The sequence below is a fragment of the Rhinatrema bivittatum genome, chromosome 1 (genome assembly GCF_901001135.1).
Source record: "Rhinatrema bivittatum chromosome 1, aRhiBiv1.1, whole genome shotgun sequence".
In the NCBI taxonomy this organism is placed as follows: Eukaryota; Metazoa; Chordata; class Amphibia; order Gymnophiona; family Rhinatrematidae; genus Rhinatrema; species Rhinatrema bivittatum.
The window spans coordinates 408,058,458-408,084,669 of NC_042615.1; the positions used below are offsets into that span (position 1 = coordinate 408,058,458).

At 45.3% G+C, this 26,212-nt stretch overlaps 1 protein-coding gene across 1 annotated transcript in view; it reads right to left on the reverse strand.

Annotated features, from left to right (window-relative positions):
* The window catches only part of DNAH6 (dynein axonemal heavy chain 6), a 3,261,518-nt gene that overhangs the window by 1,287,836 nt on the left and 1,947,470 nt on the right, over positions 1-26,212 (reverse strand). Inside the window, 1 exon segment of the mRNA XM_029602297.1 lies at positions 20,929-21,096. Within this exon segment, the coding sequence (XP_029458157.1) occupies positions 20,929-21,096 (168 nt within the window).

Below are 26,212 nucleotides of genomic sequence, written 5' to 3' on the forward strand. Positions count from 1 at the left end.
AGTGATTAGGGATGTGAATCGTGTCCTCGATCGTCTTAACGATCGATTTCGGCTGGGAGGGGGAGGGAATCGTATTGTTGCCGTTTGGGGGGGTAAAATATCGTGAAAAATCGTGAAAAATCAAAAAAACGTAAAATCGCAAAACCGGCACATTAAAACCCCCTAAAACCCACCCCCGACCCTTTAAATTAAATCCCCCACCCTCCCGAACCCCCCCCCCAAATGACTTAAATAACCTGCGGGTCCAGCGGCGGTCTGGAACGGCAGCGGTCCGGAACGGGCTCCTGCTACTGAATCTTGTTGTCTTCAGCCGGCGCCATTTTCCAAAATGGCGCCGAAAAATGGCGGCGGCCATAGACGAACACGATTGGACGGCAGGAGGTCCTTCCGGCCCCCCGCTGGACTTTTGGCAAGTCTTGTGGGGGTCAGGAGGCCCCCCCCCAAGCTGGCCAAAAGTTCCTGGAGGTCCAGCGGGGGTCAGGGAGCGATTTCCCGCCGCGAATCGTTTTCGTACGGAAAATGGCGCCGGCAGGAGATCGACTGCAGGAGGTCGTTCAGCGAGGCGCCGGAACCCTCGCTGAACGACCTCCTGCAGTCGATCTCCTGCCGGCGCCATTTTCCGTACGAAAACGATTCGCGGCGGGAAATCGCTCCCTGACCCCCGCTGGACCTCCAGGAACTTTTGGCCAGCTTGGGGGGGACCTCCTGACCCCCACAAGACTTGCCAAAAGTCCAGCGGGGGTCCGGAAGGACCTCCTGCCGTCCAATCGTGTTCGTCTATGGCCGCCGCCATTTTTCAGCGCCATTTTGGAAAATGGCGCCGGCTGAAGACAACAAGATTCAGTAGCAGGAGCCCGTTCCGGACCGCTGCCGTTCCGGACCGCCGCTGGACCCGCAGGTTATTTAAGTCATTGGGGGGGGGGGGTTCGGGAGGGTGGGGGATTTAATTTAAAGGGTCGGGGGTGGGTTTTAGGGGGTTTTAGTGTGCCGGCTCACGATTCTAACGATTTATAACGATAAATCGTTAGAATCTCTATTGTATTGTGTTCCATAACGGTTTAAGACAATATTAAAATTATCGGACGATAATTTTAATCGTCCTAAAACGATTCACATCCCTACTAGTGATACTGGATGATCTGCCAAATGGGAGACATGGGCCCAGTGAAGGGCTGTCTAGTGCAGTTGTTGGAGGACTACAGTCTTTCCTAGTGGGACTGGTACTGTGGCAGCGACCATTCCTCTAGGGCTTGCTTCACAGCTAGTAGGTCGCAATCTTCAATTGTGTAGTTTCTCTTGGCTAGAGTAAACTTCTTGGAGAAATAGGAGCAGGTCTCGAGGGCCCCAAGGTTGTTGTGCTGCGAGAGGACAGCCCCCAACCCCAAGGGTAGAAGCATCTACCTCCAGTATAAATGGTGTAGAAGGGTCTGGGTGCTGCAGGCTTAGGTCCTGAGTGAATTCTCTCTTGAGACGATTAAACACCTGAACAGTGCTGTCTGTTTAATTGGTGTTGTCAGAGCTCTTTTTAGTAAGGGCTGTAAGTGGAGCAGCCAAGGTAGAGTAACCAGGAAGTAATTACCTATAATAGTTTGCAAACCCGAGGAAGTGCTACAGGGTTTTGAGACCTATGGGCTGAGACCACTCCAGGATGGCTTTTAGTTTCTCGGGATCTATCCGCAGGCTATTCCGGGAAATGATATAGCCAATAAATGGGAGCTCCTCCTGCTCAAAGGTTCATTTTTCAAATTTTGCACAAAGGTGCTCCCGGAACCCCTGAAGCACTTGCTTCACATGATCTCGATGTTCCTTCAAGGATTTTAAAAAGTCAATAATATCATCCAGATATACCACCACATGAGAGTGAACAAGGTCATGGCAAATTTTATTGGCCATAAACTGAAAGACAGCAGAGGCATTACACAAATCGAAGGGCATCATCAAGTACTCATAGTGCCCATCAATGGTATTAAAATCTGTATTCCATTCTTCACCCTCTCTTATTCAAATCTGGTTGTAAGCCCCACAAAGTTAAAGCTTTGAAAATATCTGTGCTCCTCTGAGGCTGTTAAACAGCTCCATGATCAGCGGGAGAGGGTACAATTTTTTCCTAGTGATTGCATTGAGCCCTCTGTAATCAATGCAAGGGCAGAATGAGTCATCTTTTATGCCAACAAAGAAGAAGCTGGCCCCAGTGGGAGATGAAGTTGGATGAATGAACCCTCTTTCTAGGTTCTCCTTGGTGTACTTCGACACTGCATCCATTTCTGTCACAGAGAGAGGGTAGACCCTACCCCTGGAATGTACCTTATCAGAAAGTAAATCAATTTGGAAGTCATAAGAACAATGTGGTGGAACGATTTCTGCCTGACATTTGCTGAATATGTCTGCAGAGATGGCATAATGAGGTGGCAGGACCCAAGAAACAAAGAGGAAGACGGTCTAACAAAGCCGTGAGGAATCAGAAAAAGGAATAGCCGAAAGTCCTTCAAAAATCTCTTTATTAATTGCCCGACTCTAGGCCTGAGTTTCACCCTTCAAAGGGCTGCTTCAGGGGCTGATTTAAATCTAGATTGGCATATTCATAAGTGTGCTCTGTCCATGGAGGTACATTACAGACTCACAAAAACACAGTTAATGAGCCTTCATATTCACACTGTCCAATTGACTGCGCAAGTGGTGTGTATTCATCCAACAACAAAAGTTCTCAATTGCGATTGGATCAACTCTGATTTGCTGCTGATTATGATTATTATTATTATTATTATTATTAATAATGATGTCATGCTATGACCTCATAACCCACTCTTATTTTCTTTTCCTGATCATAATCAGCAGCAAATCAGAGTTGCTCCAATCGCAATTGAGAACTTTTGTTGTTGGATGAATACACACCACTCGCGCAGTCAGTTGGACAGTGTGATTATGAAGGCTCATTAACTGTGTTTTTGTGAGTCTGTGATGTACCTCCATGGACAGAGCACACTTATGAATATGCCAATCTAGATTTAAATCAGCCCCTGAAGCAGCCCTTTGAAGGGCGAAACTCAGGCCTAGAGTTGGGCAATTAATAAAGAGATTTTTGAAGGACTTTCGGCTATTCCTTTCTCTGATTCAAAATGAGGTGGCAGGCCAGGTACTTCCAGGGTTACCGCTCGGGCAAGGGAAAAGGTAGCAAGATCTTTGAAATGCATTGTTCATGGCAAAGAGAACTCTATCAGGTGATCTGTAAGGTTCCCCAATCAAGTTTGCTTGATGCTGCATGAGTCAGGGTAAGCCAAGAATAACTGCACTGACAGTCTTGGGAAGTATTTACAGGCTGATCTGTTCTCTGTGGAAGAGACCGGTCTGCATGAAGAGCAGCACGGTGGCCATTGTGACACATCCCAGCAAGAGATCTCCATAGACAGACAAGATCATGAGAGCTGTATCCAGGGGGATGGTAGGAGGGCTATACTGACGAACAAATGATTCATTGATGAAATTGCCACCAGCGCCTATGTCAAGGAAAGCTTGGGTATCAAACTATGTCTTCCTGATGGAAAGAGATATTGGTAACAACATTTGAGGAGTGTGATCGACCTAGGGTGGTCTCTCTCACCAGGCCTAGGTCCTGGAGTATCCCAGTTTGGTCAGACATCAGGATACAAAGACCGTAGGGATGGCACGGTACAGATACAAGCTGAGGCATCTATGCTTCAGTTTCATTTCTGGAGACAGCTTGAAGTGATCCACCTGAATGGTTTCTTCCTGAGAGGTTCCTGGTTCTGGGAGTAGTGTGGTAGCTAGGGATGTTCACAAGGAAAAAATTTGTTTCATTTCATGTTTTCATTTCGTTGGGAACCCAATTCGTTTCATAGGAAAAAACCCCCAATTCATTTATTAGTTTCATTCGTTTTCGTTTGACATTAAAGTCAATGGGGAAGTATTTGCAGCCTATTTTTGGCTGCAGAATTGGGGTTTTCTTATCAATTTGGATGAAACTTCTGGGGAGCAATCATCAGAATGAGAAAAGAGCTCCAAGGTACTTAGTCTGTGGCAAAGTGGCACCAAAGTGGCATGAATAGCCAAAGACACTGTAAAGGGGCAAAGGGGTACCAGGACTGGCAAGAGTGCTTTAACAGAGGTGCAAAGCAGCAGCAAGAGTGTAAAAAACACAACACAGCTTCAAAAGAGAGGACCCTTGAAGGCAGCATGAGAGGTCTAGAACGGGTAGATGTGAATCGGTTATTTACTCTTTCGGATAATAGAAAGACTAGGGGGCACTCCATGAAGTTAGCATGTGGCACATTTAAAACTAATCAGATAAAGTTCTTTTTCACTCAACGCACAATTAAACTCTGGAATTTGTTGCCAGAAGATGTGGTTAGTGCAGTTAGCATAGCTGTGTTTAAAAAAGGATTGGATAAATTCTTGGAAGAGACGTCCATTACCTGCTATTAATTAAGTTGACTTAGATAATAACCACCACTATTATTAGCAACAGTAACATGGAATAGACTTAGTTTTTGGGTACTTGCCAGGTTCTTATGGCCTGGCTTGGCCACTGTTGGAAACAGGATGCTGGGCTTGATGGACCCTTGATCTGACCCAGCATGGCATGTTCTTTTGTTCTTAAGATAAGTGGCATCAACATCCTAGAGGACGATGAAGTGGAACAGAGCAAGCAGAAATGGTGTCAGAAAAAACCACAAGGCGCCAATAAAGGGAGAAAGCATCAAAGAAAGACTAGCATCAACACACTGAAGAACCATGATAGTGGCAAGAACAGCACAAGGAGTAGAGTCATCTGGTGTATGGCAGCAAGGCAGACTGACAGAAAGTTGATAGGGGCAAGACAGGCTGCCAGAGCGGAGGTAGTCAAGTTGCTGTGGTTTTGATAGAGGCAAGACAGGCTGGCAGAACGGAGGTAGTCTGGTCGCTGTGGTGTTGATAGTGCAAGACAGGCTGGCAGAGCTGAGGTAGCCTATTCTCTGTGGTGTTGATAGGGGCAAGGCAGGCTGGCAGAGCGGAGGAAGGCAGCTCACTGCAGTAGTGATAGGGGCAAGAAAGGCTGGCAGCTTGGAGGTAGTCTATTCCCTGTAGTGTTGATAGAGGCAAGACAGGCTGGCAGAGCTGAGGTAGCCTAATCTCTGTGGTGTTGATAGGGGCAAGACAGGCTGGAAGAGCTGAGGTAGTCAGGTCACTGTGGTGTTGATAGTTGCAAGACAGGCTGACAGAGCTGAGGTAATCAGGTTGCTGTGGTTTTTATACGGGCAAGACAGGCTGGCAGTGCAGCGGTTGTCAGGTCGCTGTGGTGTTGATAGGGGCAAGGCAGGCTGGCAGAGCGGAGGAAGGCAGCTCACTGCAGTAGTGATAGGGGCAAGAAAGGCTGGCAGCTTGGAGGTAGTCTATTCCCTGTAGTGTTGATAGAGGCAAGACAGGCTGGCAGAGCGGAGGTAGTCTAGTCTCTGTGCTATTGATAGGGGAAAGAGAAGGAGGCAAGACAAGACAAGGCTCAGCCCGCGGACAGTGTTTGACCAGTAGTAGTGGCCCTCAGCGCGCTGGCACTAGGTCTTCTCGGAGTCAGGTTGTTTGTGAATGCAGCCTTAAGTGGGTGGTAAACTCCACTTAAGGCTAAATACCGGCACGAGACCAATAGTCAACAAGTAGCTCAATTAAAAAAAAGTGTAGTAAAAAAAAAGCCTGGCTGCCTGGCAGGTACAGCAGCAGAAAAGAACAAGTATCTTTTTCAGCAATAGAAAATTAATTGAGCAAACAAGAATAGTGATTGAATAAAGATTTGAGACACTTTGAGAGAACTCAAACAGCAAACAACCTTCTCAGAAAGAACCCAAGAAGAAAGTGCACTGAGGTATGATTGTTTAAGGTAGAAAAACAGCAGGAACAGCATCACAGAACACTGAGAGCAGCGATTGGCTGAATTAGAAAAATGATTTGAGTTCAAGAGGGTGTAAAACCGCTAAGAGTTTGGTCTGACCGAGGTAGCAGATCCCCCTTGGGCAGGAAACGCCTCCCTTATGGCCCCAGCCCCCGCAGGACACATTTCATCCACGCCGGTGTGCTGCAACCAGCTCTGGCTCGGCTGGGAAGGCCTCGGGTGGGGGCAGGGGGCTTGTTGCTCTGGCAGAGTGTGTTATAGACCCCCCTGGCAGCAGTTTTGCCCCGGGGCTGAATGAGATGACTGCTGCTGTGCCTTCCTCTGGAACCCCCCTCCCCCTCGTGAGGGGAGCAGGGTGAAGGGGGACAGGGCTCCCTGCATGCGGCACAACTGTCAACTGGGGTTTGTACTGTCTACCCGACCCATTTTGAAACACGGGACCAAGGAGTCTAACGCGTGCTAGGACCTGAAAGATGCTGAACTATGCCTGGGTGAGCCTCCGCGGGTGCAGATCATGGTGGTAGTAGCAAATATTCAAACAAGAGCCCCGGGGAAAGTTCTCTTTTCTTTGTGAAGGACAGGGTGCCCTGAAATGGGTTGGCCCCGAGAGTGGGGCCCAAGCCTTAGAAAGTGTGGCGGTTCTGTTGGCATCTAGTGAGCTCTTGCTGGTCTTTGAAAATCTGGGGGATGTAGCAGATATACGAACGAGAACTTTGAAGGCCGAGGCAGAGGAAGGTTCCATGTGAACAGCGGTTCAACTTGGGTCAGCGGGTACTAAGAGAGAGGCGGGACCCGGGGAGAGTTCCCTTTCCTTTGTGCAGGAAAGGGCTCCCTGGAAGGGGTTCACCCCAAAAGTGGGGCACAAGCCTTGGAAAGTGTGGTGAAGTGGAGGAAGTTTCCATGTGAACAGCGGTTCAACTTTGGTCAGCGGGTACTAAGAGAGAGGCGAGACCCGGGGAGAGTTCCCTTTCCTTTGTGCAGGAAAGGGCTCCCTGGAATGGGTTTGCCCCGAAAGTGTGGTGGTTCTCTTGGCATCTAGTGAGCTCTCGCTGGTCTTTGAAAATCTGGGGGCATAGCAGATATACAAACGAGAACTTTGAAGGCCGAAGCAGAGAATGTTCCATGTGAACAGCAGTTCAACATGGTCAGCGGGTACTAAGAGATAGGCGAGCCCAGGACAGAACGCGGAAAGGGAGCCGGCGCCATCTCCTTTTCCTCTCCCACTATGACCTCAGATCAGACGTGGCGACTGGCTGAAATGACAGAAGGGCACCACGAGGAAGTTGAACTTGTTCCAGCTCTTAGTCATTCAGTTGATTACTGCTGCCATAGTGTGCAAGGCGGGGCGAGAAACGGATGGACTTGCAACTCTTAGCAGTGGATCACTTGGCTCATGCATCGATGCAGAATGCAGCTTTCGAGGCCTCAATGCCCTCCCCGGACAGAACGCGGAAAGGGAGCTGGCGCCACCTCCTTTTCCTCTCCCACTATGACCTCAGATCAGACGTGGCGACCCATTGAATTTTAGCAAATTACAAAGCGGAGGAAAAGAAACAAACCAGGGTTCCTCAGTAACGGCGAGTGAAGAGGGAAGAGCCCAGTGCCGAATCCCCGCCCATCCGGTGGGCTCGGGATATGTGGCGTACAGAAGACCACCTCCCAGGCGCCGCTCAGGGGCCCAAGTCCTTCTGATTGAGGTCAGCCTCTTGTAGTTACTTAAGGGCTGGACAGATAGGCACAGCAGTTGAGGTCAAGCCCTTGTAATGACATAAGGGCTGGACAGACAGGCACAGTGGTTGAGGTCAGGCCCTTGTAGTGATGTAAGGAGCTGGACAGTGGACAGACAGGCACAGCGGATGAGGTCGAGGCCCTTGTAGTGACATAAGGGCTGGACGGACAGGCACAGCAGTTGAGGTCGGGCCCTTGTAGTGATATAGAGCTGGACAGTGGACAGACAGCACAGCGGTTGAGGTCAGGTACACGTGCTGATATTATCTGGAGCATATCAGGCAGTTGGAGCTGCTTCAAAGTTTTAAATTGATTTTATTCATCTTGATATTCACAGGGAAAATATGGAAACTCAAGCAAAAGCATGTTTATTTTCAAAACCACTAGCATTTCCATTAACTCTGGTGCCAGCCTTGAGTGATGAGGGTTCATGATATCCGCTGTCATTGAAAATACACGTTCACTGGGCACACGATTGGTGGACATGATAGATATTGCTGAGCCACTTTGGCTAGGTTTGGCCAGACAGTGGACTTGTGTTCCCAATATTCCAGCGGATCTGTCTCCATGTCCTCTGTGGGCTCTGTCAGATACTGGGTCACTGACATTTCTTTTTTTTTTTTTTTTTTTGTTGAAATCTTTTTTATTAGGATTTAGGTTATAAACAGAAACAAAACAGAACAATGCTCACAGAGGGTAAAGAATGTCAGTGTATCCAACATTGAAGCTACAAGCAACATCACATATGCACATCCTCACCAGCCTGAACCTGGTACTAAATTCAGGCAAAACAGAACTCCTACTCATCACCTCTGAGAACAGCACCATCATCCCAACACAGCAAGACACACCAACAATTACACAAGTGAGAGACCTAGGAGTCCTAATTGACAATCGTCTGAATTTCAAAGCTACTATCAACAAAACAACCAAAGACTGTTTCTACCAACTACAGGTGCTGAAAAGAATTAGACCTCTTTTCCATGCCCAAGATTTCAGAACCATACTGCAAGCAATCATTTTTTCAAAACTGGACTATTGTAACAGCATCCTACTTGGTCTTCCCGCCTCTTACACCAAACCGCTGCAGATGGTACAAAATGCAGCTGCACGAATACTGACAAACTCCAGGAGAAGGGATCACATAACCCCCATCTTAAAGAACCTCCACTGGTTACCCATACACTTTAGAATAATATACAAGGCCATTCTTACCACATACAAAAATATCCATCTACCTGGCTCCCATTGACCTACAGATCCCTCTCCACTACATAACTCGTCAAGACCGACAAGAGATGCATACAAAGGATCACTACAGGTACCCACCGCCCAAAGCCACCAGACACATCACGCTAAGAGATCGGGCATTCTCTAACAGCCATTCCACCGTTATGGAACTCTATCCCCTCTAACATCAGACTGGAAACATGCATCTCAACCTTCAAAAAAAAGACTAAAGACATGGATATTCATACAAGCATTCCCCGGACTCAACCTAATATATCTCATCCTCGCCAATCCTTATCTCCAATTACCACCATGATTAACCATCTCCATTATTGTTTACATGTTTGAATTAATAACCTGTCCTTTCTCTTCTTTCTCTGCCAAGTTCCAATCTCCCTGTTATATGTAACTGCATTTTCCGCACCACTGTTTATAGTTTATGTTTATGATGCACCCCTGTTCTATGTGAACCAGCATGATGGGACTGCGTTCCCGAATGCCGGTATATAAAAACCCAAAATAAATAAATAAATAAATAAATGATGGGATCCTGGCAGGGTAGCACTAAGAAGCTGTAAAACAGTAGCTTACGGAGAAAGAAAGAGAGAAAAAAGAAGAATATAAAAGAATATCAACAGATGGTAGGGAGGGAAAGAAGGAGAAGAAATACGAATGAGAGATAGACCAGGTATACACCTGGGAAAGGAAGAGAAGGAATGCCTTTGGGCTTGTAAATGTGTAGAAAACAGGCAAGAATAGAGCCAAGCATAAAAGGTTAGGTTAAGGAAGTAGCTGTAGGTAAACGTCTAATGGTTTTCACACCTGTGACCAAGCCGCTAGCCTCCTGAACTTTACAGCCATTGCTTTTTCATATTTCACATATAAACAGACAGAGTTCCACCAGAGGTGTTCAGACAGTAGATCACTGCGTTTCCAATTGGAAAGAATGTTATGTTGCGCAATAGTTAAAAGAAAATCCAGTAGTTTGCAGGGGGGAGCTGAGAGGGTAATAGATGGATGGGCTCCTTTCAAAATAGTGACGGAGTAGGACAAAGGCACAGTAAATTGAAAAATCTCGGTTACTATCTGCCATACTTTTGTCCAGAATTGTAATGTATAAGGACATGAAAATAACATATGCTGTAGAGTAGCGTTACTACCAGCACATGACCAACAGTGATGTGACGTGAGGACTCCGGCCCTATAAAGCTTCCAAGGGGTCCACAATGCTCTATGTAGTACAAAAAACATAGACTGAGTAAGACTAGAGGATAAGGAGATGCGCATCATAACATTCCAAACATAGTCCAACACTCTGAGGTGATCGGAGTAGACAGTTCCTCAGCCCAGACTGTAGATAACAGAGAGGGAGTATTCTTATAAAATAATCGAGAGATTAACTTATACAAATGAGACGCCAGGTGGCCTCTAGGACCATATTCCTGATAGACATCAAGCAAGAAAGGGGCCTTATCTGGATGCATCGTCTTCTCATGTGCCTTGCTAAGCAGACTTCGGAGTTGTAGCCAGGAGTAGAATTGCGACCTAGGGAGAGAGTAACGATCTTGCAACAATGAGAAGGAACACAATCCATTATTGTCAAAAACATCTGAGATTGACCAAATATTCGCCTTGTTCCAGAGCGGCCAAAAAATAGGTTGACTATCAATATTAAGCAAAGAGTTCCCCCCTATTGGACCAAATTTTGATGATTTCCATGTATAGGTTGAGGGAGGGCGAAGAGTCTCTAATCCCCGAATGCTCTATGTAAGGAACGTAAAATTGAATGTGAAGCCAGTCGGGAAGATAAAGTGACACCAGGGTATAAGTATATGGGAAGCGGGGAAATTAATGTGGCTTCTATCCCCAGCCATCACGGGGAATTTGTAATAGGAATATAGTGAGAAAAATAATAGAAACCAGATTGTAAAATAAAGGCTTGATGATATCTATAAAAATCAGGAAAATTTACTCCACCATCCTGTTTGGCGGCTTTAATTTACGTAAGGCTATCCGTGGGGTCTTGTGATTCCAGAGGAAGGTGGTCAACAATCTATCTACGTATAAATACAAATCAGTGGAAAAAAATATAGGGACCATGGCAAGAATATAGGTGATCTTTGGGGCTAGAACCATTTTAATAGTCTCTAACCGCCCCCACCACGTTAAATGGAGAGGAGACCATTTAAGAGTGGCATCCCTGAGTTGTTGCAAGATCGTTGACTCACAGTGGGTAATAGTGTCGCCGGGATCAGTATGGAAATAAATTCCCAAGTATTTAAGGCCCTTCTTCATCTTCTGTATTTGATATTGGGAAAGATCGAGAAGGGACCCACTATAGTTAAGAGGGAGAAGTTCAGTCTTGTGCCAATTAGTTTTGTAGCCAGAAAGCATTGAATAATGAGAAATAAGAGAAAAAAGAGCAGATAAGGAAGAAGAAGGGTTAGTGAGAAAAAGTAGAACATCATCAGCATATGCAGATAATTTGAAAGTATCCGTTCCAACTGATATACCGGTGATATCAGAATTGGCACAAATAGCAATTAGGAGTGGTTCCAAAGCCAGGTTGAAAAGCAATGGGGAGAGAGGACACCCTTGCCTGGTGCCTCTATACAGCGGGAATCGGGTAGATTTCTGATTGTTAATGTAGAGATATGCAAAGGGAGAATGATAAATATGTTTAATCCAAGAAAGAAAAACCGGCCCGAGCCCATACCATTGCAATACATGAAAGAGAAAAGGCCACTCGACGCGGTCGAAGGCCTTTTCCGCGTCCAGAGATATGGCAACGGTCGGCTCAGAAGCATGAAATTGAAGATTGCTTAAGTGCAAAAACAGGCGAGAGTTATTAGTAATTAAGCGACCTTTAATGAATCCAGACTGGTCTGGGTGAATAAGTAGCGGCATAAGATGGGATAGCCTAGTGGCTAATATTTTAGCAAAAATCTTGTAATCCGCGTTTAGGAGCGAGATTGGGCGGTAATTGGAAGGAAGAGAATCATCTCTACCTGGCTTGGGAAGAACCACTACACATGCTTCAGTAAACTCAGAGGAAGCCTGTGGATTGGCCAGGAGAGATGCAAAATAAGATTGTAAATATGTACACAATGTTCCTTGAAAGGCTTGGAAAAAGTCAGATGTGAAGCCATCCGGTCCCGGAGCTTTTCCAGACTGTAAAGACGATATAGCAGCTGAAATTTCCGCCGACTGGATAGGAGCGTCCAGCTGTAGGCTCTGAGTGTCCGTCAGCATGTAGTGAGGCAAGGACGACAAAAAGTCTTGTATTTGAGTAGTGGAAGGGGAAACTTCACTTTGATAGAGATGTGCGTAGAAATCACGGAAAGTTTGCAAAATGTCCTCGTCCGATGTCAAAAGCTGATTAGTAGGGGACCGGATCTTCACTATTTTTTTATCCGCTCTTTTCTTCAGCAAAGAAGAGAGAAGATGACCACATTTATTATTTTCAGCGTAGTATCTAGCCTTATTTTGAAATAAATGAAGCTCTACTTGATCACTAAGGGCCTGATTGTAGTGAAATCTAGCTTTCAACAGTGGAGTCAGCGTTTGCGGGGATGGATTCTGTATATGAAGTTGTTCCAGACTTTCCACTTCTTGCTGTAGCTGGTAAAGTTTAGCTTTTTGAGACTTATGCTTGTGTAATGAGTAACTAATGATTTCGCCTCTAATAGTGGCTTTGAAGGCCGCCCAAACTGTAGGCATTGGTATATCAGGTGTGACATTAATGTGAAAGAAATCCTCAATTTTGGATGTGAATGCGGTGGTGAAAGTGGAGTCCGAAAGCAAAGATGGATTGAAGCGCCATTGACGATCAGTTGAAATCGGAGTCTGGAAAGCAGAGGTGATGGTGACTGCTGCGTGATCAGAGATCAAAATCGGATGTATTTTAGCAGATCGAATCTTGGAGATCAATGCATGTGATATCAGAAAGAAGTCTATCCTCGAGTACGACGTGTGAGAGCAGGAGTAGAAAGTATAATCTAGCGCAGTGGGGTTAAGAAGCCGCCATGGATCAGATAAACCATAAGTATGTGCCAAGTGCCTCAAGGTCTGTGTAGACTTCGACGAAAAGGGCTTAGCCTTAGTACGTCTGTCTAAAACGGCATCCATTGGTTGGTTAAAATCTCCACCAATTATAAAGTGTGCAGGATCCAGCAGTAATAGTTGTGCCAGCACTGTTTGAAAGAAAACCGGGTCGTCTTGATTAGGTGCATAGAGATTAAGAATGGTATATTTCTCATTCTGTAGCAATATCTGTATTATGTTCCAATGCCCCTCTGAGTCTGCAGCTTGATGGAGGACTTGTGCTCCCAAGTGTTTGTGAAGTAAGATAGCTGTGCCTCTTTTTTTCTTGGTGGCCAGACTAAAATAGACCTGGCCAACCCACTGTTGCTGGAGTTTAGTAGATTCCACAGAGTTCAAATGGGTCTCCTGTATTAGAGCAATGTCCGCATGTAGAGATTGCAGATATGTGAGGATTTTTTTTCTCTTGATCTGGTTCGTGAAACCATTGACATTTAAAGACGCTATAGTAAAATTGGATATCTTGGACGCCATGAGAATACATCATTAGGAGATAACCAGAACGGTTGCCTGTCTATACACAGTCCAATAGTTAAGACAGAGGGCATTCCAGAAAAAGAGCAGGAAAGAAAAAAAGAAAAAAAGAATACAAACCAATGAGGATTAGAGCCTCTAGCCATTCCAGAAAGAGTTATAAAACTGGGATGAGTAATTAGTAGGGAAATCGAAAAGTATTCGCCCAACAGTTATTACCGCAGGCAAAAAAATATAAATGATGAGCCTCTAGGTGAACAGATGGCACCGTGTCCTCCGCTTCCAGAAAAGTCTATGCCGATGTTCCTAATCGCCAATACAGAGCAAAAAAGACATTAATAAAACAATAAGGGAGAATTCCGTCTGTAACAGCCGATCCTTAAGATAAGTGGTTCCTTTACCACTAAAAATTCGAGTATCAAACCCAGGTACATGCTGTAAAATAAAGAAAAGAAAACGCGGCTGTGATAATCAAAATGATTCCTCTCGCAGATACCTCTCATTGCGCGAAGAGGGTGAGAAAAAAAATGAGCAGATAAGAACTGCGTGGTCATTTGAGCGCTAATATACAGCTATAACTGAATGAAAGAAAAATGAAGTCGCCGTGGGGAGTGCGCACCGCCCAAAAAGGACCCACTCCGAAACGGCAATCCAAAGAAAGAACGTCCAAAACAGTATCCCAACTCCACTCAGGTGATCATTCCAGCTGTTTCCTCATGTTGGGAAAGAAATTGCTCGGCATCTGACACAGTATGGAAAAGTTTCGTTTGATTATTAAAAGTTACCTTTAGCTGCGCCGGGTAAAGGATCCCATATTTTGCTCCCAATGCTTGTAATCGGGGTCTCATTGCCAAGAAGGCCTTGCGCCTCTCCGCCGTTGTTTTAGCGAGATCGGGAACGAATAATACAGAATTGCCTTGAAAGGTAAGAGGAGCTTTGGTACGTGCTGTAGTAAGGATAGCCAAAGCGTGAGGAAATCGCAAGGTTTTAAAGATAATTGGCCTGGGGAACCGAGAGTTCCGTGGAGACCTTGAGGGAACGCGATGTGCGCGTTCAATTTCAAAAGGTTGATCAAATGTTATGTGCAGCAAAGCAGGGATACTTTTTTGAAGGAATACAATCATATCCGTACCCTCAGTGCCTTCAGGTACCCCCAAGATACGAACGTTACTGCGACAATTTCGATTAGCTAAGTCCTCTAGGTCCTGCTGCAATTTTTCAACATCTTTCATGACGCGCGGTAGAGGCGCCGTGGCAACTAGCAGGGTGGACGTTTGGGATTCCAGATCATCCAATTTGAGCTGAAAAGATCCCATTTGGGTAGTTACCACTTGCAGATCCGATCGAATGGCCGCCGTCGCATCGATATTCAGTTGTATCATGTCCTTCAGTTGCTTAAGTTCGGCTAATACCAATTCCGCCGACGCCATTGCTTTCGTAGTTGGGGCCTTGTCGGGTGTTGGCGGGTCCTGTTTGGCCCTTTTTGTTCCAGTTCCAGCCGCAAAAGCCGCTTCAATTTTGCCCGTTTTGGACGCAGCCATCTCTGGGGAGAAAATAGCTTCTAAAATGCAAGACGAAATCCTTAAAAAAAGAGGCTCTGTATAGCGAAAGATTAGGAGGCTTATCGGAGCGGAGAGTTCAGGCAGCCATCTTGTCTCAGCGCTAGAGCGCCCTCCCCGGTCACTGACATTTCTGCTCGTGTCTCATTTGCTTGGGTGGCTGAGAACCCTTCTTGCCAACTGCTTTCACTCTAGACTGTGCCAGAAGAGATGATATTTTAGGGGCAACATGGCTTTGGCGAACTGAAGTGGAGGAGAAAGTACTAGCTGTCGCGGACAGAGTGCTGCTCCTGCTTCGGCTTGCAGTACTCTCTGACGTGCCCACTGTTTCCTCTTCTGCTTCATGCATAATCTGTTTCTGCCTATTGTGCTCCTGTTCACAGATGTTTCCTAACAGCAGCTTCTTCACAAATGTGAGACAATCAGATTGTAAGGCGAGTTTCCCTTTCACACAGGGATCACAGACTGTGGCAAGCATGTATCTGTCTTCTTTTGTTAAAGGTCCTAATCTCTCTTGCACCTGCTTCTGCAAAAAGTCCAGATAATGCAGCACATCTGCTGTCATTCCTTCTTCCGGTTTAAAGCCCTCCAAATTTTCCTCCAGAATATTAACTATAGGGATGATGTCAGCCAAAGTGGCACTTCTGGAACTCAGCTCCTCCGTGGCATCCTTGAAGGGCTGCAGGATTTTTACCAGCTGACTCATGACTAAGCAATCATGATGCCCTAGGGGATTCTGCACACCTATGTCCATTTCCACATAAAGTTCATGAAGGGGTATCTGCTGCTCCACTAACCTCTGCATCATTTAGGTGGAATTCCACTGGGTGCCAATGACTTGAATGAGTCACTTTTGAGGCATCCCCAAATCAGTCTGCTTTTTCAGGGAGCCTGCCCCGCCTTCACACTTCTGTGGAAGAACCCTGCTATGTTCCTGCACTTGTGTATTCACGTATGCAGGTATTCATTCTCTTGGTGCTTGGATACCAATCCCAGAGCTGTCTTCACCACTAGGTGCAGAGTGTGTGCAAAACATTGGATGTTCTGAAAGCCCCCGTCAGATATTGCCTTTACCATGTTTGCACCATTGTCTGTGACAAAGAACCTTGCCTGAAGATTCCTGTCTCTCTGGTATAGCTGTCAGCCTGCCAGCATCTGTTTGATGCATGCTAGAATATTGGCTGAGGTATGGGCCTCATCCGTCAGGTGGGTGTGCAGTAAAGCCCACCTGCACCCTGATACTTGTTCACTAATAGAGCTGCTGCCTGCCCCTGCCTCAGCCAGGTCCCACCAGTGTGCTCTCAGGGAGAGGTAAGAGTGTGAAGCATTCTTGGCAGTCCAGATATCGCAGGTAAAATACACACTCCCCTCTGTCTTAGCCAGCAGCGCTTGGATGTGACTGTGACACTGGTTGTACAGGCTGGGGATGACCTTTCTGCTAAATGTGGTTCTGGAGGGGACTTTGTAATTTGGAGCTAAGACCTGCAGCAAAAGCATGAAACCCACATGCTCCACTACCTGCAAGTGATCATCAAAGGCAATCATTTCCCCAATGCTTTGAGGCTGCCTGCCTCCTTCCTCGGGATAGTGCTACAGAACACCAACCCATTTCCTCCATGGTGGGTTGTCATTTCTGACACATGGCAGGGGGCTGCTGGACTGCCACCTGCTAGAAGGGGCTGAGGGAGTGGGATGACTCTGCTCCTTTTGAACCACTTTATGCTGCCTGGAAAAAGGGGTCCCGTGACTGGTACTGCCACCATCCCCAGATGTCAGAACTGTTGGGGTGTTGCTTCTGCATATGATGCATCATGTCAAAATTAGTTAGATATCCTACTTGCTTGCTTCTGGTAATATCCCTGGCACAGTAATTACACTGAGCAAAACACAGGTCCTATCTCACTTTAAAGTGGTTTCAGATCACATATTTCTTTCATGATCCCTTCTCTATAGCCTTCCGGGTAGATGCTGGCACTGGAGTTCAAGTAGTGGGTGTACCCTGAGAAGCAATGCCAGGGGCATTAGTCACACTCTGTGCCTGCGCTGACTGCTCTTCCTCCTCATCATCATCAGTTTCATCTCTCTCCTCCAGCACTGAAGTGGAGGCTAAGACAAAACTAACTAATCCTCCTAAACCTTCTTCAGCTATTAAGTCTTCCATTTCTGATGAAGGGAATCCCATATAAGATGATTCTTCATCAGAAACAGATTCGAACACTGACTGCACTATATCTTCAGCGCTAACTAGAGTCTGCTGTCGTACTGCTGCTTTTGGGTCTCGCTCTTTTGTCTTGGATGGCTCAACCTCCCCTTCCCTCACCTCCAAAACAACAGGGTCAGAAACAGGTGGTGGCGGTGCATCATCTTTAAATTTAAGTTTTTTCTGGATGGAACTGCCTGTCCCTCCAGAGATTTTAGATTGGAACAGGTCCCTTTTTAACTTTAATGGGGGACTGCCTTTTGAAGTGCCTCCTCTGCCAGCGGCAATCACTCGACCACGTCTACCTTTCCCTGACATCATGGATGGATTTATTGTCACTGCCTACTAGGGATTTCACTTAAATTGATTATTTCTTTATTGGTGACTGAACACCTCTTTAACAATATATGTGAGTGTGGAAAACTACACACACACACAGATACACAGTGCAGTATCTTGCAGTACACTACAACTGAGACTGCTCTGTGTGCACAAAACCTGAAACCAGATAAAACACTGGAAGAATCAGAAAGCCCAATTCCTCAGTGATGTTGCTTGTTTGAAAATACCAGCTGCCAGACAGCCACTGCAACTCTCACACTATCTGCTCTGTGTGCACAAAAACTGAAACTCCAGATGAAACACTGGAAGCCTCATAAAGCCCAATTCCTACAGTGATACTGCTTGTTGTTTGAAAATATCAACTCCCAGTCAGCCACTGCAACTCTCACACTATCTCCCACCCACATCACCCAAACTCTGCCTGCAACCTACTCCAGGGGGGTAAGATCAGTAGCAAAATTCTACTGCTGGCAGCTTGTGTCAGTGAGAGAGACAGAGAGACAGTCTGCGTTCAATAAAAAAAAAGTGCAGTAAAAATAGCCTGGCTGCCTGGCAGGCACAGCAGCAAAAAAGAACAAATATCATTTTCAGCAATAGAAAATTAATTGTAGCAAGCTAGCAATAGCAATTGAATAAAGATCAGAGACTCTCTGAGAGAGCTCAAACAGCAAACAACCTTCTCAGATAGAAAGTGCACTGTGGTATGCTTGACTAAGGTAGAAATACAGCAAGAACAGCATCACAGAGCACTGAGAGCAGTGATTGGCTGAATTAGAAAAATGCTTTGCTCTGATATGTTGGCATTCTGGTCTCCTTGCAACCTGTCTGACCCACTCTATGACAGGGCTGTGAGGTCACTTATGACTCACAGGAAAGGGCTGGTTGTTGCTATGGATACTCCCACATGACTTTCTCCTATTTCAAAAGACTGCTAAGAAAGCACTGTGAACCAAATGAATGGAACTAATATGATCTGTTTCATTCGTGGGGGCTCGTCATTCATTTCACTGACCGACGAATCAAACGAATAGGGACCTATTCATTGCAGATGCCACTTTCGTTGAAAACGAATGCACATCCCTAGTGGTAGCCACTGGGCATTAAAAACTGGGGGCAAAGCAGATGGATCAATGAGCCAAGCCCCTCTCATGTGCCCTTTCCTGGAATCTAAGGTCCAGGTGAATTACCAGGCTAATTAGTCCCTCCAAGGTAGCGGGCAAGTCTTGGCCGGCCAACTTGTCTTTGATACATTCAGACAGCCCTTGCCTGAAGATGGGGTTTAAGCTGTTGTTGCCCCATTGGAACTCTGAAGCCAGCATGCAGAATTAAATGGCATATTCTCCTACAGATTGGGAGCCCTGACATATCTGGAGGATTTGCGTTGCCATGGAAGACATAGCGAGCTCACCAAAGATCATGAGAAACATAAGTCTGCTTCGAAAAGTCATGCTAACATTTGTGGATAAAAAGTGTTTATCCCTATACAAGCTTTTATACAATTACTCTCCTTATGTATAGCATGCTATTTTTGGTGGACATTATATGGTCGATATTCAGTAAGCAGGCGAGCATGATCAGGTACTGGGTATCCCACTGAATATATGCTTCTAAAATTAACCAGCCACCTGTAACTGGATAAATTTAAACCTAGCCAGCCAGCTTTTGAATATGGCCGATTAGGTCTAAAGTTATTTTGCATTGTATGTCAGGATAACCTGACACTTAACCAGATATCTTTAAAAGATATCTGGTTAAGTTGCACTCCTATGATTGTAAAAATAAACTTTATTATCCAATTCCCACTCTACACCACAAATGTTTATGTTGCGTCTGTCGGTCGCAGACAGCTGCGACCGCTCTGCCTTACCTCTTTTTCTCCTCTTTATCTCTCTTTGGGCAAGGTGGCTGTCTCCGGTGCCGAGGGCCTCGGTGTTTCCAGACCAGCATGGGTGTCCCCATCCGCCATGCTGACTCCCGTGGCCTCCTAGGGCACGAGCATGTACATCTCAGATTCTCAAATACACGTCATGGCGGGAACCTCGGGGGCGGCCCCACCGCATGATGACAGTACCTCTGGGTATATCTAGCCTTTGCTTCCACTAACAATTTAGTTAGTAACAATCCATTAACAATTTAGATAGTAACAATTTAGTTAGTAACAATCTAGCCTCCGCTTCCACTAACAAGGAGGGAGGAGGAATAGCCTAGTGGTTAGAGCAGTGGACTATGAACCAAGAGACCAAGGTTTAAGCCCTGCTGTTGCTCCTTGTGACCTTGGCAAGTCACTTTACCCTACATTGCCTTAGGTACAAAAAACTTAGATTGTAAGCCCTCTGGGGATAGAGAAATACCTACAGTACCTGAATGTAAACTGGTGTGATATCTCAATTGAGACACCCGCTCCTTGGGGATTTCTCGCTTCCAACTTCCCTTTGGGGTCCTCACTAACCTAGACAACCGCTCCTCAGGGGTCTTTTCTCTTATTCATTTCCAGGATATTGGACCATTGGGTACTCGCTCCTCGAGGGCCTATCTACTTCATATCCTGCACCACGGACCTTCAGTCCCACCATTCTACCATCAGGAAGATGCCTTCACTCTGTGAGTACCTCTACGAACCGGCGCTCCAACTCCACCCACCAGCCACAGCGTTACCGGCACTGCGGGCTCCTGCCTATCGTGAACATCTGGGTGAGACTATACTTCTGAGCCTGTTGAGCATATTGGCACCTCGTGGATCAGTGCCTTACCTTCCTGCATTACCATCTATTTACAGTACAATAAAGACTCTATCCATTCTGTGTCTGCTAACTGTGTCAGCCTATCGCAGTGGTTCCCCCAGGGCTCCTCCCCATGAGTGGAGTCATCTCCATTGCGACCAAGGGTCCACAATGCCTCAAACACAACAGTTTAAAACCCCTGCTGACCAAGCCCCCCCCCAGCCCTTTGAAGGTAAACAGTAAAGATATTGTTGGTGCCAATCCCTCCCCTTTCATACCTGGTAAATAGAAAAAAAAATGGCCTCCTGACCCAACCATCTAATACCTGATCTCTCTCCTATTTGCAACTCCTGTTTGTAGAATGCTGCAAATCTGGGCAGCAGCTCTGGAAACATAAGCTATTTTAATGTACATAGTTTTACCCAGTTTTCAAAATGAAAACAGGCAGGTATTTCCCTTTTTGAAAATTCAGGTAAAGTATGTACATTAAATCCACCCACGTAATTTGCACTTTCTCTTTGGGTAGGTGGAAAGAAGGTGTAAGTGCAATAGTACAGCTAAAAGAGTTAGTTTTTAATATGGCTATAAATACACAATTTGAGAAACCTGCACATACTGTTTAGCTTCTCTGATAAGGGAAATTTTCTGACAGGCTAATTTACCTGGATAAGTGGCTTTGAAAATTGTCTGCTTTACCTGATCTGCATTTTCTTGATCTACTGCCAGTTTCTCCATCAAAGCATCCACATCTACTGATTTCTGTTTCAGAACTGGTTCCAAAGCTGAAAGCTCTGATTTCATTTTATCCACAAGAATGTTGGTCTCCCATAATTTAGTTAAGCCATTCTTCACACGATCCCGAGCCTGAAACACAGTGAACATATATATATATATATATAGGTATATATATATATATATATATATATATATATATATATATATATATATATATATTTGATCAAACACCTAATTATATCAATAAATTAAGGTGTTTTACTTTGTTCAAGTACATTAGTATTTGCCCCCTTCTATCATCATTTCTTGATCTGTAAAATAGATAACTAATATAAATGTGTTCATATGAAGCAGTTACTTACCTGTAACTGGTGTTCTCTGAAAATAGCAGGACAAATCAGCCACGCAAGTGAGTGATGTTCTCTGATGGTGCTGAAACAGAAAAGCTCTTTCAGAGCTCAGATTTGACTTTCTGACCATGTGCAGGAGTTTCAGCATAGCTGCTGCTGCATGAGTCATTAGTCTTTATAGTAAGCTAACCTTCAGCTCTACAGAAGAGGAGGGCTGATTGTGTCACTAATATGTCCTGCAGTCTACAGAGAACACCTGTTACAGGTACGCAACTTAGTTATTTCTGTGGAGAAACAGAACAGTGAATGTAAGTATTTGTTATATTTTTGTAGGGCTCCTGTTAGTCCCCTACTAATATTTGGATAGCAATATACCAAATTGGGTATGGGGAGAGACCAGACAGAGTTTGTTAGGTTTACAGTTCCCCCATGTGGCAGCTGGCAATGGAAGTTTCCCCAGTGCTTTTCTAGAGAGATCATCATTTTGTTCTCATGGACCCTTTTTGCTTTGAAGGAGGCAGCATGTCCTAAGCTATGCTCTTATTTTTCTCAGTCTTAACTTTAAGATCCATGGAAACTTTTGTTTTTGGATGAAAGTTTCTTTCCACACTCTCAGTCCACTTATTTGAATTTAGAATTCCAAATCCCTTTAGACTCAACTAAGCTATTTTGAGTTTTCTTCTAAAACCAAGGAGGAGGTATATTCTTAACAGAGGAACCTGAGGTCATCAGAGAGGATAATTTCAGGACATCCTGAGCAAAGAGGAAAGAGGAGAGAAGGACATCCTGAGCAAAGAGGAAAGAGGAGAGAAGGACAGGAGATGGATCACATCAATGACCCATGAGAATCTAATGAGGATAAGGAGAAGAAGAAACAAGGTATCACTCCTGATAGTACAAGAGGAAGAAGGAGTTAAAAGATTGAACACTTTAAAAATATAGTTTGATACTTCAACTACCATCCAGACGTGCCCTGTATTCCAGTGAGAGGGAAGGAATCAAGTAGCTAAAAGAATTATTTAAATTGAAGAGGCATCTGAAGTTAAGAGAGACTTTAAGAGGCCACAAACGTACTAGAAGAACTTGAATCATCTTAAAAATGATATAAAGAGAAATTGTGGAACCTTTCATGTGTCTTATTGGTAGTGTTTTTGTTAACATCAATGCTGAGATTATCAGTGTTGGTGTTCAAGTGAAAGGAAAATTTTACCCCATGCAGGAAACCTTGAAAACGTATTTTGTAACATAACAACAGTGTCCAATTAAATATTAATATGAGATATGGCCATTAAGACTCTTATTCAAGTTCTACCATAAGAGGGAATGCATATTTCTGGCGCCCAAACAGGGACACTGCAGAGCATTGCCTTTCTTGAATTTTGTGATGACAAACTGTTTTTGTCTATTTCTGATCAAAATTGCCATATTTTGTGCCCAAACCACTGTGTTTCTGTGAATTGCATACTTTTTTGACATGGTCACCATTCCCACCACTGGGGCAGTGGACAAGCAAAAAGAGTGTGAAAAGAAGCAAGAAGAAATTAGTAATGCACATGGGAAAGTGCATTAGCTAATTAATCCTAGCTAATGTGCATAGCGTATATATCATTGCATGCTCACGTTGCCATATCTTTGCTGCTGTTGTAATGAGAAAAGCAACAGGCCACCATCCTGGAGGGGTAGAAAGCCTGGCCAAAGTAAAAAGATGCCAAACTATCCCCAGGTGAAACAGCAGGGGGCGCTTAGATACCCTATAAGAACTACAATACCCAGGGTTCCAGAGCAGCATGGGAAAGCTCGAGCCCAGGATGAGGCTAAAGTGACTGCTGAAGTTGATAGGGGTGAATTGGAGTCAGCTGAGTCGATGCAGTGGGAAGAAGAGGGTGTGTCCCTGAGTGAGGGGGAATATGAAGAAAGCAGCTCATCTGAGGAGGAGGAGGAGGTGGAAGCGATGGACTGGGAGTCACCCACTGAAGAGTCTTCTTTGTCCAGCATGGAGATTGAGTAAGTGTTGAAGGAAGGAAATAAGGAATTGAGGGAAGACATGCAAGATGAAATTGTTTGTCTCACCTGTTTTCCAGTAAAGCACTAACTAAAGAGAGTGCTGGCTATTGAATGTGGTAGAGGGAAACCATTACTTGGAGCACAGCTATAGGGGAGAAGGGGTGAGTTGTGCTGAGTCCCCCAACACTGCGGTTTCTAGTCAAGATAGAAGACTGACAGCAGTATAATTGGGACTAGAGTTGTTTTGGGTGCAGTTTTTTTCTGTTGGACATTTGAGAAGCACTACTGCACCGCTGTGGAAAAAGAGAGAAATGAACTTGAACTAATATAGAACTGTTCATTGTTGCTGTTTGTTTGGGGTTTTTTAACCCTTTCCCGGAGGGGCTAATATTCCCCACCTGGGGGAGGGAGCCTTGAAGCAAGGAGTTGCCAGGGTGGCTTACCCAGTCATGGACCCTAGCCTGCTTTGAAAGGCTTACAAATAACTCCCTCTGAGAGAAGCTCCAGCTACTTAGACTATGACAGCCTCCAGCTGTTTCAGGAGTACTATCAGGATTGGAAGGCATACGAGGCTCTGGAGGAGGAAGCTGAGCTCGGCTGTGGATTCAGCCGGTGGAGGTCCTGACACTGTGCATGAAACTCATGAGAAACATGAGTACCATTTCTTCTAAAGCCTGAGGAAGTGTCCTATTGTTTACTACAAGGAGAGGAAATTCATCGTTTGTGCCTTACCGAAGGAGAGACTCATTGACTTTGCGGTACCTACATCAAGACTGCAGACTATGGTAAACATTGGGATCGCTAAAGCTATTGGAAGTGATACACTGTAGAAGGAACGTCATCGGGAATTTGCCTTGTTAAGCCTAATTTTCAACAGTGACGTGCAACTAAACCACCTGAATTGTAAGCATGATGCTAGGATTTTGCTTACTATATAGCCTTATCCTACTTTCATGATGCCTCCCCACCAGCAAAGGCCCTCATTAAGCTTCTAGCATTGCCAAGCTCTTCATCACTGCCCCTGCCACACCTAAGTCTCAGCCCTATGTAACCTGCTCTGCCAGACGCTCCTTGTCTTATCATGATGTCACATCTGGCTCTGTGACCTGACCCTTTTTCTGCCTTGCCTTGTGGCCTAAGGGCCTTCTGCCTAGCCTTTATTTGAGGCCTTCAGGCCTATTCTGCCTTGTTTTCTGCTTTCAGGCCTTTTGGCCTATACTCTCTTGTATCCTGCCTTGAGGCCTTCAGGCCTATTTTGTCTGTCCCTAGTCTTGCTGCCTTCATGCTTCTGTGTTCTTTGTTCAATGTTTCCCTTATCTGTCAGTGACTCTTGCCCTAGTCTGCCTTGTTGGTCTTGTCCTGTCTGTTCTAGTATCCTGTCCAGTCCTGCTTGTACAAGAGTCTTGTCCTTGCCTTGCCTTATTATTCCTTGTCTAGTTCCAGGTCCTGCCTAGTATTCAACCTTGCCTTGTCCTGTTTGCCAAGTCAGCCTGCCTTATCCAAGTCTTGACTCCAATCTACCTTGTCCAAGCTGTGTCTCCAGCCTGCCTTGCCCTGCCTGCCAACCCTGCCTGCCTTGTCCAAGCATTGACTCTAGCCTGCCTTGTCTAAGCCTTATCTGTAGTCTGCCATGTCCAAGCCTTGTCTGTGTGACTCACTACTATGATGTACTGTTGCCACAGAGACCTATTAGCTCCCAGAACCCAAGAGCTCAACCCACAGGGTAGGGGGATGGCTAGGCAGAAGACTGGTCCTTGTCTTGCTTCAAGTCCTGCCTTGCAGTCCCGTGCCACTCCCTCGGTGGGTTCTCTGCATTCCAGAAGTAACAATTGGCTCATATTCATCCATCCAAATCTCCTAATGCTTATATGGTAAAGGAAAGAGTGTGGCTCAGACTCGATGATGCAACACCTTAATATGTTATGAATGCGATATATGCTGCATGAGACAAAGATGGTTACCAATGGTGCTAGCATTTGAAGGATGTAATAACAAGGTTTTCGGTGAGAGGGGACAATGCATAATGTTTAACCTTCTCAGTTGTGCTGGGAACCTTGCCTGCATTCACTGATGAGCCAGCAGCTCATTTGACACTGCCACTTACTACACCCAGTTCCTTGGGTACAGGTAGTGATAGGAGTCATACTGAACTTGAACTTCCCATCCCAGAGATAGAAGCTCCTGTTACTTTGCCATTGGCATTGCCCAGTTTACCTGGAATAGAGTTTGAGGATTATGCCATTTCTGCTGTTACCTCAGCTGAGGGACAGAGTGATCATGCTCTGTTCCCTAGGCTGTCTGTCCTAAGTCTGAGATGGAAGGATATCTCATTATGAAATCTACTTTTTCTAAACCTCATTCTTCTCTGATGGGAGTCAGAACTGAGTCAGCTTTTGTATCATGCCAATGTGTTCCCTGGCAAAGGGCAGCAGTATGCTGAAGAAAATCTGCGAGGAAAACATAATTGAAGCACTTTGCTATCATGTCTACCATTTCTCCTGAGGTGCTATAGTACAGGAAAGAGGCTTTGGAGAATTGGGACCCAGTATCTTCTATACTATCATCCCCTGGAAAGGAAGCTGCCACCACCTCGGAAAGATCCTCCTTAAATGACCCCTCTTCCTATATCATTTCAAGAGTATCTTGACATGGCTAGGAAGCCTGGACAGCCATCCTCATTGGTTGTGAGTGATCTAATCTGGAGTGGAAGTGGTAGCTTCCGTAATGAATTCTCTCCTGTGAGAGGACAGGGATGCTCACTGTCATCAAAGATTAGTTCTTTTTTTTTTTACCCCAGTAGGTTATCATCTCCTATGCCAGATGTTGACTTTGCTACCTTACCTTTACCATTCTCTTGGCAAAAAGAGTCATGGGTAATTCAAGGGAAATCC